The sequence below is a fragment of the Pseudorasbora parva genome, chromosome 2 (assembly GCF_024679245.1).
Source record: "Pseudorasbora parva isolate DD20220531a chromosome 2, ASM2467924v1, whole genome shotgun sequence".
Lineage (NCBI taxonomy): Eukaryota > Metazoa > Chordata > Actinopteri > Cypriniformes > Gobionidae > Pseudorasbora > Pseudorasbora parva.
The window spans coordinates 24,411,596-24,427,759 of NC_090173.1; the positions used below are offsets into that span (position 1 = coordinate 24,411,596).

General features: G+C 38.5%; 1 protein-coding gene across 2 annotated transcripts in view; it reads left to right on the forward strand.

Moving 5' to 3' along the window:
• Positions 1-16,164, forward strand: part of taok2a (TAO kinase 2a) — a 47,831-nt gene that overhangs the window by 22,475 nt on the left and 9,192 nt on the right. For both annotated transcript variants that reach the window (XM_067412792.1, XM_067412798.1), the window contains exons 8-17: positions 3,245-3,336; positions 3,726-3,819; positions 5,356-5,437; positions 12,532-12,699; positions 12,846-13,052; positions 13,131-13,259; positions 13,353-13,589; positions 14,032-14,160; positions 15,024-15,227; positions 15,307-15,546. In XM_067412792.1, coding sequence (XP_067268893.1) covers positions 3,245-3,336; positions 3,726-3,819; positions 5,356-5,437; positions 12,532-12,699; positions 12,846-13,052; positions 13,131-13,259; positions 13,353-13,589; positions 14,032-14,160; positions 15,024-15,227; positions 15,307-15,546 — 1,582 coding nt within the window. The remainder of the gene's footprint in view (positions 1-3,244; positions 3,337-3,725; positions 3,820-5,355; positions 5,438-12,531; positions 12,700-12,845; positions 13,053-13,130; positions 13,260-13,352; positions 13,590-14,031; positions 14,161-15,023; positions 15,228-15,306; positions 15,547-16,164) is intronic.

Below are 16,164 nucleotides of genomic sequence, written 5' to 3' on the forward strand. Positions count from 1 at the left end.
AAATTAAAAAAAACACCGCAACATGCTTTCAATAAAAGCATTGCGCATTTTAAAGATTTAAATTAACAAAAAGTCAGAATAAGACAAAATAAATCCCTTATATAGAATAAAACTAATTGTAATAGATATTACATTTTGTGTCATTTTAAAAACAATTCATTTATTCTTATTCAACTGTTTATAAGCATGCTACCGTGTTCTTTATTTATTACAGTTCATTGAAATCACTGTGTGTTACTAATTTAATTTCTGTTTTGGGATTCATTTGTTTTAAAGAAAGGTTCGTTATTAATACCTTATTAAAGTTCTTGCTCTCAACAGACTTTGTGTTTTGTATCACTTGTGCACTGTCCGTTTTCGGAGCATAAACCTGCCCGTGTAATGCGTACCGGAAACTGTTCTATTTAAAAGATTATTACATTTTTATTAATATTTAAAGAATGTGTGCCACCTGATCATATTGCACCAAATGCAACACTGCACTCCACTGGGTCTGCCGCAACACATTTACGATGCCGAAGAGTGAAACGTGAAGTCGTGAAAGATGATACAAATGCAAACCGACACTATATATTTAGCCCCACCCACCGAAGCTTCGACTATTCGATATTGATTGCCACCTAAGCTTCGAAGCTCAAAAAATGGCATTCGAAACAGCCCTACATATACCTTTTCACCATTAGATGGGGGAAAATATCACAGTGTAGCTTTAAGTTAATATTTCAGTCACAGTTTTTTCTGGTTTCAGTTAATTTTTTCAGGAGTAGGCTACAGGAGCAGCATAGAGCGCCCTCTCGCGGCTGTAGACGTAGCTAAATGTTTATTCTTTTCAGTCATTATGAATTCAATTTGATATATAAGTCGCACCTGACTGTAAGTCGCAGGACCAGCCAAACTATGAAAAAAGACTTATAGTCCGGAAAATACGGTACTCCAAATAAAGCTCTTTCTGATTATGTTAGCCACTTGACAGAATATTGCTGCCCTTGAGACATGGTACCAATTTGTGGAAATTGAGGGTAAAGCAGATATGACATCAGTGTGGACAGGCTGTGCAACGACACCGGGCTTTTCACTGGTTAAACTTGTGTATTTCTGTGGATTTTTTATGGAAATATTTGGGATAATGTCAGCAGTAAGGACGTAAGTCAACAATATATTTATCATTGTTCCAGTTTTTTGGATATTTTAATCCAAAAATCATACATATTGTGCCCTTAAAGAGGCCATTTTTATGATTTAATTTTATTAGATTTTCTCACCTGAAGTTGTAATTATAGTCAGGATTTATTTTAGCAGAGAGAGTCATTTTACGTCTTTATGCACCGATATATAACACATTACCATTCAGAAGTTTGGGATCAGCACGATTTTATTTTATTTTTTTAAAGAAATAAATACTTTAATTCAGCAAAGGACACAACTCTCATGTTACGTTGTAACAAAAAACTCAAATACTTGCTTTTTTATTTTTTTTAAATATTCTCATTAAAGAATCCTAAAAAAGTGTTATAGACTATAATGAAAACTATTTTAGCATTTACACACCTGCAGACACGTGTCATCTGCCACTCAAAATAAATCTGTAAACTTGTGTAAGTCGGGGTGGATTCTGGCTGTCAATGTTTTTTCGCTCATTAGCTGGAAAAAAATTATATTCCCCAATATTAATGTCTTTACTGTATTTTAAATTGGTCACCCCAAACTTTTGTAATAAACAATAATATTTACCTTAAGTGTTTACCAAGACATTTTAATGAGACAAACGCCTTTTACAACATACTCACATTTAAACAGCATAACTTCAGAGTTTTGAACTGAATCACTGAACTAATTTAATTGCATTAGTTTGAACACATGAATCAGCCATTCCACTTCTAACACAATTGTTTCTGCTAAGCTGTAAATCTCAGATACTATTAAAACTCGCATACTTTCAATTCATGACAGAAATTACAAAACAAGTCCAAGGGTGTTTTCACACTAGCACTGTTGGTGCGCACTCTGGTTTTATTGACTTCAGTTCAGGTCTTCCGAACTCGGGTGGTCTGGGGTTTCGGTTTATGTGAACTCCGGTAGAGTTTGCTGCTGATGCGAACACAATCATACTAAATTGTGGAAGTGAACCGCTATTAATGACGTGTGATTTTGATAAAAATGTGTGTTTTGTGTGTGTTTCACTCATTTACCTGACGAGCGTCATTTACATTTTACATTTAATCATTTAGCAGACGCTTTTATCCAAAGCGACTTACAAAAAAGGGGAGAGCAATAGAATCAACGAAACAAACAACCTGTAAGAGCTGTAAGAAGTCTCAATTAATTAGCACAGTAAACTTTTTTATTTTATTTTTTATAGCCATCTACAATAGCCACCTACAACAAAAACTCACGTACGCAAAATACCGAACACTGGATTTTGATAGCAATGATAACAACCCATTAGGACTAAGGCTGTTGCCCCAACTGTTGTCGTTAATGCAGATTCAGTGGCCCAATGGGTTAGTTTTGTATGGCATTCTAGCTAAACGCGCAGCAATAGCTAACTACAACAAAAAAAACTCGCAAAATACAGTACACCGGATTATGATAGCTATGATAACTTTGAAACACCCGCCTGAAGGCACAAATCCGGATGAGAGAGCGTCACTGACATACCGCAAGCAGAGAGCTGTAGATCTCATGTCTGCTCGTCTTCAGCTTTCTTTAGAGCATTTGCAGTAACGGTTACATTCGCAGCAGATAGACGTGCCATTACGTTCTGAAGCTTTGGTAACAAAACCAATGGTTCAAAAACTAAATATAAAAGTGAGGTGAGCAACGAGTTTACCACCTTCCTGTTCGCAGTATTACCAAGCACTGGGGGAAACAGCTGTTGCTTTGATGATGTAAACGCACCCCGTTCGGACCTAAATAATATAATATGAACACTGTCCAGCAGGGGCAGGAAGAACTCCAAACTAATTGAACTCCGGTTCAGTCCAGACAGTCAAACCAAGTGTGAAAGCTCTCTTATAATAACAAAACAATTAGGAAACAAAATAGCCAAATAAAAAGCACTTTAAAATTATTGCAACAATGATGGCCATAATATCTGCCTTTTGTCAATAAATGGTTTGCGTGAACTGAGAGGAACCTCTATTGTGACTATTACAGTGTGTCTGTGTAGTAGATTGTGCTTTTATTTCTTTCAAGGGAGCAAAGAAAGTAGTGTTTACCATGATCCGTCCCCTCTCGTGTTTAGGATGGCCCCAGAAGTGATCCTAGCCATGGATGAGGGGCAGTACGACGGGAAGGTGGACGTCTGGTCTCTCGGCATCACCTCCATCGAACTAGGTTTGTGATGTTGAAACTGATCCATGACTTCCAACTGACCCCTGAAACTCAGGCCATTATGGGTATTACGAGGGTTTATTAAGGCCAGCGTTTTTCGTTGCTTGCCATTCTGTGTTGACTCTTCATCTCTTGCAAGGGAAAGGGATTTGGGTTTTAGTGTCTAAGCTGCTTTGGGTTGTAAGCTAACTTCTACTCCTCTTGCTCTTGGTCTCACCCACTGTTTGCGTCTCCCTCGCTTTTACTCGCGTTTTCATTTATTCAGTCCTCTTAGTCTCGGTTTATTTAATTGTAGCACAAATTCTGGTCTCATCCTTTTATTCTGACTTAATTCTCTTTTTTTATGTGTGTGTTTGCACTGGTTTTAAATTTCTGTTTGTCTCTTTGTCTAGCTGAAAGGAAGCCGCCCTTGTTCAATATGAATGCTATGAGTGCCTTATACCACATTGCGCAAAACGAAAGCCCTGTCCTGGCGTCAAACCACTGGTGAGAACTTTGGTCTGCTTTTTTTCTTTTTCTTTCATTGTCTTTCATTATCTTTTCAGCTGTTTGGTTTTGTATTTCATCTCTGTTTGGTTTTGCATTATGTCCCTCTTGCATTTGCAATCCATTTTTTTGTTTTTCTGTTTTGCTGTATGGGTAAATAAAGTATATTACCGTATTTTCCGGACTATAAGTCGCTCCGGAGTATAAGTCGCATCAGTCAAAAAATGCGTCATGACGCGGAAAAAAACATATATAAGTCGCACCGGACTATAAGTCGCATTAGGGCAGAGCTGGAGCCGCGCGCATGCGAGCACGCGAGCACCCGAGCACCCGCACGCGCATGCGAGCACCTGCTCGCGAGCACTCGCTCGTGCCCGCTTCACTGCATAACCCGAGCAGAAGAAAGAAAGTTTGAAGTGAGTGAGAAACTTGTAAGGGACTGGCGAAAAGCAGAGGTTACTTTAACTGTGATGAAGAAGAAAAAGAAATCTACTTGCGGACTGTAAGCAAGATGGCCAGAGCTGAAGGAACGAGTCCACAGACGCTTGAACTCTCTGCCGGGAGAGGCGCAGCCGCGCGAGACGAACGCTGTGAGAATCATTCTCCGCTGCATATTTTACAACATGCTGTTTGTGTTTTGCAGAATCAGATTTTCTTTATGGGGGCATTTTGTTTGTTTTCAGTCTTTCTAAGTTGTTGTCTATAAGTAAATATTAGGCTACAGGAGCAGCATAGAGCGCATTCTCGCGGCTATATGTTTATTCTTGTCAGTCAGTATGAATTAAATTTGATATATAAGTCGCACCTGACTATAAGTCGCAGGACCAGCCAAACTATGAAAAAAAGTGCGACTTATAGTCCGGAAAATACGGTACTAGAATGTTGTCGTTTTACACTACATCAAGGGAATAATGTCAATTGAAAAATAGTTATTTATTACTGTAATGAAATAATAAATCATTCATTATCACTGTGTCCATGGACTATGTACCTGCTGTTAGGAAATATTCTCTGATTCTGAGAAAAAATGAGAAGATAATGTGTTAAGTCACGATAAAACTGCTCTCTCTCTCTCTCTGCTGAGACCCGTATTCAAAGCTTGTGGATGCCATAGAGAGGACACAGAATGAGAAGTCATGTATTGTGTCTGTCACATGAGTTTGTTTTAGGCACTGTCTGTTTCAATGCTCTCTCATTTATAATCAGGTCTAAAACAAACTGTCAGCCAAAGTAAAACTATATGATGTGTTTGATTACTATCCTGAAAAATAAAGCAGCATGATCAGTTACTCTTTTTTTTAAACTCAGTTGACTGAAACTTGCTTACCGGAAGTCTTCCACAGAGACTTTTGAAATGGCCAGTGTCCAGTGACTCCATTCGTCAATTTGAAATAAGTTTGAAATGACTGCTTTTATTTTTATTTTTGTTTAACTTTTTCTGTATGTTTATGTTTTCTGTGTATGTGTGTGTTTACCTTTTTACTTTTCTATCTCTCTTCTCACAATACCCACCACCCACCCCCGGTCGGAATGCAGGTCGGACTACTTCCGTAATTTTGTGGACTCTTGTCTTCAAAAGATCCCTCAGGACAGGCCTACCTCAGATGTGCTGCTCAATGTAAGCCTATAGACACTCTATGAATCTTCATTCATTCCTTCATGCACATTTTCTCTCCTTGTCGTCCCTTGTTCTAGCTAGGCCTGTCATTACATAATCTTTTCATGATTAGTTTGAAATAACTGTTATTATTGTGCACTTTAATGTTTCGCTTGAATATAGAAATGCCTTGGATGAAATGTCAAAAATGGGGGAAAAAAGGTTTCATTGCAAAACCCATGAGAAATTGCTTTCTTGTCACAAATGGATTAGTGAGTTTTCGAGGATTTTTTTCTCTTCATGATAGTGTTGCAAATTCAACCACTAGCTGCTAAGCAACCATTCATCCCAGAATATTCATTCATGCCAAGTTTGGTGTATTTTCAATTTATGTTAGGTGTCCTTAACTACTATGTACTTACATCAAAAAAGTGCAATGTACTTATTGTGTTCATATTGTATTGCAAAACACTTTTGCTGATATTTGAGGTTAAGGACAGGTGTGGTGGGATGGGTCAGTTTAAGGGTAAAGTTAGAGATAAGTGTGGTGGGATGGGTCAGTTTAAGGGTAAAGTTAGAGACAGGTGTGGTGGGATGGGTCAGTTTAAGGGTAAAGTTAGAGATAAGTGTGGTGGGATGGGTCAGTTTAAGGGTAAAGTTAGAGACAGGTGTGGTGGGATGGGTCAGTTTAAGGGTAAAGTTAGAGACAGGTGTGGTGGGATGGGTCAGTTTAAGGGTAAAGTTAGGGACAGGTGTGGTGGGATGGGTCAGTTTAAGGGTAAAGTTAAGGACAGGTGTGGCAGGGTCCCCGCGGAGTCTTAAAAAGTCTTAAAAAGTATTAAATTTCAGAATCAAAATATAAGGCCTTAAAAAGTCTTAAATTCGCGGAAGCACTGCGTTCTAGGTCTTAAATAATGTTAAACAGGTCTTAATTTTCCTACGTCCATGTAACGCTTCCTCATTGAAATGCTCTCGCCTCCCGCAGCACGCGCGCACGTGTGTGTGTGTGTGTGTTTGTTCCGTGGTGTTTGTAGTTCTTTCTTTCGCTTGACCAACTATTGTTCGCTCTATTACAACTACAAATTAGACAAGCATGCCACGTGTATTGCAGCCAATCAGCCTTCGTGTTATTGGCACGAGCCTCTTTCTGATCGCACCCCACAGACGCATAAAACGGATTTTATTCTTCAGCTGAGTCTGACGGTTCTTGCAGTTCCGCGATCGTGAACGCGAAGGCGAATCTTTCTCACCATCTGGCTTAATGACCAAATAAAAGTATAATATACCCGATTGCACTAAATAGAGTTAATAACAGTGATGTAGACGCCGAACTCCGATGTCAGACTGCGTGTGTTTGCTGCCTGTCAGCGCTCGCGCGAGTGTATTGAATGTGTTATTTTTAGGCTCATTAGCCTAACGTTACTCTTGAACGATCAAATATACACATTATGCATATGTCTATATCCTGATTTGAGTTAAAAAGTTTGGGAACTGTCAGTAAGTACTGGATCTGGGCATTAGTAAGCTCTCAAATTGAAAGCAAACTAGCTTAACAACAACACAAACGGGGAAAACAGCTCTTACACTTAAAGGAACACTCCAACTTTTTTAGAAATCGGGCTTATTCTACTTTGCTACATTTAGATATGTGGGGAAATGCATTTTAAGCTAAGCTAGCGGCGACCCTGCCAAACTAAAACAATGCATGCACTGAGACAAATGCATTTGCCCACATATCTAAATGGGGTTTATCCAAAAGAAGTTGAATAAGCCCTATTTCTAAAAAAAGTGGAGTGTTCCTCTTTGTATGCATCTTTATGTTGTATTTATTTGTCCTATTGTCATTTGTTTATAAGTATATATTTTATTACTGACCGATTACTTGATTACGTAATTACTTAATAACGTTTTACTTATATTAAGCAATTGCTTATTGCTCTTGTTTATTTTTAAGATGTTGGTCCCACCCCAAGCGATCGTGTTATTAAAGATAGATAGTGCACTACTGGAACAGCCTTTTTTGTTTTTGTAATATGCCTACCAAACAAGATTCATGCATTTTGTTAGTTTTATTGCCATGTGTGATCATTGTGCATCTAACATAATAATATGGTTAATGTTGCATCCTAATTATGAAAAAATAAAAATGTATGAAAGTGACCACCACAAAAAATAATATATATATATATATATATATATATATATATATATATATATATATATATATATATATATATATATATATATATATATATATATATATATATATATATTAGGGCTGGGTATCGATTCAGATGTTCAGATTCGATTCGATTTTGATTCACAAGTCCTCAAATCGATTCAATTTCGATTCTCAATTCGATTTTCGATTCAACTCAAATGAATATAGATTTAATACAAATACTATAGGTATTTATAAAAAAGAACAGTGAACATAAATGTGTAATTAAAAAGAAATGAAGAGCCACAATCATGTATGTAAAACTTTTTATTTTAGGTACACCTGAGTACATTAAAACAGAACGCATCTCTGTATTTCAAATCCATGCAATTGTTAAATACAATTTTGATGCAACTTTATTTAAAAAAAAATTATCTGAGAAGTATTTTATGGATGTTTTGATATATTTATTTTAAAACATAAAAAGCTAGGATATTGGATGTTTTTTAATAGCAATTTTCAGTACACGACAAGCTTCTTGCGATTTTGCTGCTCATGTGTACAAATTTACTTTTCATACATGAGAAATGCTTTCATAATTTTTTTAGTCTATGGGTGAGTAGTTGTCGTGGTAACAGACAACAATACCTTAACTGACTTAAGTTGACTGTGGACTAACTATTATTAGAGGAAATCTGTTTATAGTATAAGCTATTAGGGTTTGAATTATTGATCCTGCGCTGTATATGGACTATAATTTGAATATGTCTATAATGGCTAACGTACGTGCTTAAGTGACTGCTCAAGTTTAATTGATCCTAATGCAAGGCAAGCATTCGCGTGTATGTGATTATTTTTAGCAGTTGTGTGCTCGGCTATGTGTGTGTGTTGTCACATCAAATGGTTCCGCAGATTTTTAGTATTACTACAGCATTTCACCTTAGCATTATAAAAGGCGACACCGCACCGGAAGCTGCCATTTAAACACTGAATGGATAAATGATGTGCGCCTCTTGCTCCTTTGTAAGATCACGCAAGGCAAATGGGTGACATCTAGTGGAGAAGACTAGTAAATAGATTTACGTTAAGCTTATGTTCAATGTTAGCGGAAATAAATATTTAAAACAATCGATTCATGGCCTTTGAGAATCGATTCTGAATGAACCAGATTTTAAAAACCGATTAATCGAAAAATCGATTTTTTTTTTATTTTTTTTTTTTTTTTTTGCCCAGCCCTAATATATATATGCTAATCCTGGTGGGATTGAGCTATGAATAATAAGTTCACTAATACTTATACTAATACTTAAAACTGTTCAATTTAAAATAAATTAAATAATATAAGTTTAAGTAATTGAGTGATTCTGGATTTCTTATGCATGTTTTTTTTATTGCGCAATATAGGTCTTAAATTTTATTCATAATGGTCTTAAAAAGGTCTTAAAAAGTCTTAAATTTGACTTGGTAAAACCTGCAGATACCCTGGTGTGGTGGGATGGGTCAGTTTAAGGGTAAAGTTAGAGATAAGTGTGGTGGGATGGGTCAGTTTAAGGGTAAAGTTAGAGACAGGTGTGGTGGGATGGGTAAGTTTAAGGGTAAAGTTAGGGACAGGTGTGGTGGGATGGGTCAGTTTAAGGGTAAAGTTAGAGACAGGTGTGGTGGGATGGGTCAGTTTAAGGGTAAAGTTAAAGACAGGTGTGGTGGGATGGGTCAGTTTAAGGGTAAAGTTAGGGACAGGTGTGGTGGGATGGGTCAGTTTAAGGGTAAAGTTAGGGACAGGTGTGGTGGGATGGGTCAGTTTAAGGGTAAAGTTAGGGACAGGTGTGGTGGGATGGGTCAGTTTAAGGGTAAAGTTAGGGACAGGTGTGGTGGGATGGGTCAGTTTAAGGGTAAAGTTAGAGACAGGTGTGGTGGGATGGGTCAGTTTAAGGGTAAAGTTAGAGACAGGTGTGGTGGGATGGGTCAGTTTAAGGGTAAAGTTAGGGACAGGTGTGGTGGGATGGGTAAGTTTAAGGGTAGGGTGAGGTGTAAGGGAAGTGTCTACAGTGTAATTATACATGTATATAAATGTACATAAATTATTTACAGATGTAACTACATGGATGTTTTTTAAATACAAGTACAATATATAAACATGTTTGAACACAATAAGTGCATTGTATCAAATGATTAATTAAAATGTAAATACATAATAGTTAAAGCCACCTAACATAAAGTGAGATCAAAATCAGTGTTGTTAATGTGTTACATGTGAACAGTTTTATCTATCAAAGAGCTTTTAATAAAATTTGATCAGCATATCTTAAGCCAATGAAACCAAAATGTGTACTATTAAAGTATACACTACTTAAACCCTGCTATTAATAGCTCACACTAGATTTCTAATGAATCACATTTTAAGCTGTATGCATTGCAAAGGTGTAGTTCACCCCCAAATTTTTAATTAGCCCAATATGTCTTTCAGACAAATACAATCAGTTATATATAAAAAAGGATATATATAATGTAATTGAAGTGGTTGAAGTCCATAAACGTGCATTATTTATCCATCATATAACTGCTCCACACGGCTCTGGGGTGTTAATAAAGGCCTTCTGAAGCAAAGTGTGTAAGAAAAATCTCCATATTTAAAACTTTATAGACTAAAATAACGAACATCTGGCGGTTTACCGTGCGCACCGATTTACTGCGAAAGAGTAACCCCTGACACATGAACCCTTAACACGTGCGTATTGATGAAACACAGGAGTGCAAAGGATAGAGCAAAACAAAACACTGGTCATGAATTAGCCAAAAACAAGAATTTTTAAAGATAAATCATGGTGGAGGATTCTGATATAAGAGAAGAGTTTGTTGCCCAGCCTGATCTCCGAGAGGCGTAAAAGTTTGCAGTGCTTCTATACATTGCAAGTTATTTGTTAGTCTATAACAGGGATTCCCAAAGTGTGGTGCCACCAGGGGGTGCGCGAGAGAAAAAATGTAATGTCTTTTTCATTCAATAAAAAAAAAAAGACAAGATGATCGCGGAAGATTTGGTTTCAAAGTAAAATGTAAAAGTGCCTATTTAAGTGAATTTGTCATTGTGTGTTGCTGTGTTTTTCTTTAAAGGGATCCCATGGTGTTGAGACTTGTATGGCTTAATATAACATAAATGATGTCTCTTACTGAATTATGTGGTAGAAAACCCATGAAAGATCTACGTTATTTAAAAAATCGATTTTATATTTGGACCATGGGCGGCGCCATTTTGTTTGCGTTCTAGGTTGATGACGTAGAGTGGTTGAACTCCTCAATCAGCTGGCGTTACCCGTTGCTATTTTTACCACAACGCAACTCGAAAATTGTTTCAGAGTTAAACAAAACCAATGAATTGCTTTGTAATTGTACTTAAAACACACTCAAACATACATGTGCACACAAACTCACCTACACAAGTCACAAACAGATCGGCGGGCGCGCACACAAACACCTGACTGCTCTGTCTCAATCGCATGCATCATCACCAAAACATCCTGCCTCTCTTCCTCACGTTACTTTATCCCATCGTCCTACCTAGATATTTCCCTCTGCTGGTCACATTAGGCATTATAGTTAATACAGTCTATCTAGGGAACAGGATGTGTTGAACAGGATATCAACACAGGGAATAGATTGAGGGTTATGTATGCGCGCGCAGTGCGTGCGTGTGTGTGTGTGTGTTCGCGCCGATCTGTTGGGGTGTGTGTGTGTGTTCGCGCCGATCTGTTGGGGTGTGTGTGTGTGTGTGTGTGTGTGTGTGTGTTCGTGTTCGCGCCGATCTGTTGGGGTGTGTGTGAGAGTCTGTGTGAGAGAGAGAGTTTGTGTGCACATGTATGTTTGAGTGCGTGAAGTCGGACAGCTGTTTGTAAATCGGCTTTACTCGTTATTGCGGTGGAACGTGAGACTGAATGACTGCACTCGAACATGTCCACTATGGTGTCGGACAACACTACAAATGTCCGTCCCTTCAAATAATGCCCTATTTAAGGGTATAGGGTCGATTTCAGATTCAGCCCCTGTAGTGGAGACTGAGCAGCCCAACATCTCAATTGAGACAGAGCCTGTCGTGTGCGCGCCCGCCGATCTGTTTGTGACTTGTGTAGGTGAGTTTGTGTGCACATGTATGTTTGAGTGTGTTTTAAGTATAATTACAAAGGAATTCATTGGTTTTGTTTAACTCTGAAACAATTTTCGAGTTGCGTTGTGGTAAAAATAGCTACGGGTAATGCCAGCTGATTGAGGAGTTCAACCACTCTACGTCATCAACCTAGAACGCAAACAAAATGGCGCCGCCCATGGTCCAAATATAAAATCGATTTTTAAAATAACGTAGATCTTTCATGGGTTTTCTACTACATAATTCAGTAAGAGACATCATTTATGTTATATTAAGCCATACAAGTCTCAACACCAGGGGATCCCTTTAAGAATAATAGGTTAATGAACCCACAGTTCAAGCAACTGTGTTATAGACTCTATAACACTATAAAATTGATATTTTTCTTACACAAACGCATCACTTCACTTCAAAAGGCCCTTATTAAAACCCCGGAGCCATGTGAGCAGTTCTTTGATGGATAGATGCACTTTTTTTTTGGACTTCATAAACGACACAACCATTCACCGCCATTATAGAGCTTTGAAGAGCCAGAACATTTTTTATACACTCCGATTGTATTCGCCTGAAAGAGGAATGTCATATACACTTAAGATGACTTGAGGTAAATCATGGGCTAATTTTAATTTTTGGATGACAACACTTTAAGCTTATACTGCAGGTAAAAAAAATGGGCAATTAAATCAATGTTAGCCATTTTTTGTATGACTGTAACTGGTTATTCACATAATTCTAGCTCATCCGTGTTTACACACTGAGGTTGTTCATAAAGTTCATCTATTTCAGCTCTGTGATTCACACAATGGATTCTCTTTGCAGCACCATTTTCTATGTCGAGAGCGCCCCCATTCTGTAGTGATGGATCTGATCACGCGCACCAAAGATGCTGTGCGAGAGCTGGACAACCTTCAATACAGGAAGATGAAGAAGATCCTGTTTCAGGAAACCCACAACGGCCCCACACAGGAAGGAGGAGAGGAGGAAGAGGTACATCCAGAGGCTTGTCAACTTTTGTCTTACTCTTTTTTGATCCTTCTATCTAGTTCAGCCCATGTTCTGCTCTTTTGTTATATTGTTCTACACTACTGAAAAAGATCATGGCATGTTTTGTTTGTGTGTGTGTGTGTGTGCAGGAAGCAGAACAGTACCTCCTGCAGACAGGCACGGTGAACAGTATGGAGAGCTCTCAGTCTGTGCCTTCCATGTCCATCAGCGCTAGCTCCCAGAGTTCCTCAGTAAACAGCCTGGCCGATGGCTCAGATGACAGTGCTGAGATGGCCATGATGCAGGAGGGAGAACAGACTGTCACCTCTAACAGCTCCATTATACACCGCCCCACTGTATGTAATTAAAGCTGGAGAGCACACAATTTTTCAAAAGTTGTCCTTTCCTCGACTAATTTGTTCTTTGTTCATCAGGCGCGTGATAATATTTACGACGACCCTTATCAGCCGGAGATGGAGTCGCAGCAGCAGCCGTCATCAGCCGCTCGGAGGAGGGTACACAGAAACCGGGATCATTTTGCCACCATCCGCACAGCCTCTCTGGTGAGCATCTGACTGACCTGCAGCTCAGAGTCCTTTTTTGCCAGATCTAAAGTTGGGATAGACAACCTTCTCTCCCCCTTTCTTTTTTTTCAGGTGACCCGTCAGATTCAGGAGCATGAACAGGGCTCTGCTCTGAGGGAGCAGATGTCTGGGTACAAGCGCATGAGGAGGCAGCACCAGAAGCAGCTGCTGGCTCTAGAAAACAAACTCAAGTCCGAGATGGATGAACATCAGCTCAGACTGGACAAAGAGCTGGAGACTCAGAGAAACAACTTTGGAAGTGAAGCAGACAAGCTGAGTAAGAAACATCAGGCCATACTGGAAAAAGAGGTGAGTGGTTTAAGAAAAATTATAATAATGATTATTAAATTTTGTATGATCTCTCCTTGTCTTGTGATGTGCAAGAATGGGATTTAAGGAGAAGATCTTTAAATATCTCTGATTTAAATTTCACTACCAGAAGGGACCAGAGTTGAACTTTACAGTTCAAAAGTTTGGGGTTTGTAAGAAAGTCTCTTATCCTTAACAAGGCTGCATTTATTTTATCAAAAAAAAAAAGTAAAACAGTAATATTGTGTAATGGCAAAGCTGAATTTTGTCTTGTTGTGATAAGCTGATTTTGTGTTCCGGTAACATTTATTTTGTCATTTTGATAATTAAAAAAAATGTCATTCTGACCTCAAACATTTGTGTATGTATTTGTCAATGTATTATATGTTTTGTTTATACATATTTATATGGTGCGTTTTTGTTTTGTTTTTGTTTTTTTCAGATTAAAGCTGCGCAAACGGAAGAGAAGAAATTTCAGCAGCACATTTTGAACCAGCAGAAGAAAGAACTTAACAGCCTGCTAGATTCCCAGAAACGGCAGTACAGGCAACGCAAGGAGCAGCTAAAGGAGGTACACCCTCTCAAAGAGTCCACTCCTCTCAGAGCTTCATGTGCATGAATTCATTATAAAGTAGTGTTTTGATTTGCTTTATATTCATCAACCCCATTACCTATCTTTAACTTGTTACAAACCTCCCCATTTGTCTAGTGGTAGGAGACGATGTAACAATTGTTGTAAATGAAAAGAAATGAAAATGATAAATGTACCTCACGTCACCAGAAAAGCAACAAAACACAAAATGAAGCAAATTATCTTTTTAAACAAATAACAAAATGAAAGCAAGCAAAGCTTCAGGAGAGGGCCAGGCCAACATAACAAACAAAACTTTCTGACAAGGGTAGCATTAAATAACCTATACAATAGAAATGTAAACAAAATATTTACACAAATTAATAACAGTAACATAAGAGAATGTTCAGAGATGCTCAGCGTTTGCACTCTGTCACAGTTAGCGGGTACACAACTCATTCACAAAGTTGAGAGAAAAAGACTGTCTTTGGTTGTACGTTTACACACTAGAAGATCACAATTCTAGATCAGGGAAAAGTGTGAAGTGCGTCATTGTCAGCAATCCAGCATTTCTTCTCCACTCTATTATACTGCAGAGAGAGAGAGAGATGAAGAGAGAGAGAGATGAAGAGAGAGAGAGATGAAGAGAGAGAGAGATGAAGAGAGAGAGAGATGAAGAGAGAGAGAGATGAAGAGAGAGAGAGAGAGAGAGAGAGAGAGAGAGAGAGAGAGAGAGAGAGAGAGAGAGAGCACATAACGGCAAATAAATACCATCACTCCCCAAATCACACGCACATTTGAAATGCATCCACGGAGCGTGACACTTGCTTTTGCCACCCTAAAATCCTTCCCCATGGCAACAGGAGCTGAATGAGAACCAGTCCACGCCGAAGCGAGAGAAGCAGGAATGGCTGGTGAGGCAGAAGGAGTGTCTGCAGCAGATCCAGGCTGAGGAAGAGGCCTCTTTATTGCGGCGACAAAGGCAGTATTATGAGCTGCAATGCAGACAGTATAAGAGGAAAATGCTGCTCGCGAGGCACAATCTGGAGCAGGACCTTCTTAGAGAGGTGAGAGACAGTTTTTTGCTTTTTTTTACCCTTTTTCTATACATAATCCATAATGTTTTGCCTTTATTTGTCCCTGTAGGACCTGAATAAGCGTCAAACCCAGAAGGATCTGGAGTGTGCTATGTTGTTGAGACATCATGAGTCCACTCAGGAGCTGGAGTTCAGGCAGCTGGCACTGGTTCAGCGCACTCGGGCTGACCTGATTCGAACGCAGCACCAGAGCGAATTGGCCAACCAGATGGAGTATAATAAGCGGCGAGAGCAAGAACTCTGTCAGAAACACGCTGTGGAGGTCCGCCAGCAACCTAAAAGCTTAAAGGTGGGGACAGATTTTTTATGTTCTTGGTGAGGTGCTCACCAGGTTTGGACAAAAATAAGAATTGTAGAAATGCTTCCATTTAATTTAGTAGCGAATTGAACATCATGTCGTATTTTGAATCTCAGTGAACTACAAAAACTTTTTTGGTAGTGGACAACAACAGATTATTTCATTCATTTTTAAAGGTAATTATTTATTAAATGTCCCATCTTGTAAGAGGTAATAATCACAGTGGAGTCAAATAACTCTCATTAAAGGGTTAGTTCAACCAAAAATGAAAATTACCCCATGGTTTTCTCGCCCTCAAGCCATCGTAGATGTATATGACAGTCTTCTTTCAGACGAATGCAATCTGAGTTATGTTAAAACTGCCTGGCTATTCCAAGCTTTATAATGGCAGTCCAAAATTTGAAGCCCAAAAAAGTGTATCCATCCATTATAAAAGTAATCCACACAGTTCCAGGGGGTTAATAAAGGCCTTCTTAAGTGAATTGATGGGTTTGTTAAAAAAATATCCATATTTACCACGTTATTGAGAAACGTATTAGGGATGAGTCACGATTTTTGAATATTCGATTAGTTGATTTAATTATAGAATATCGAATAGGTTGTGCGATT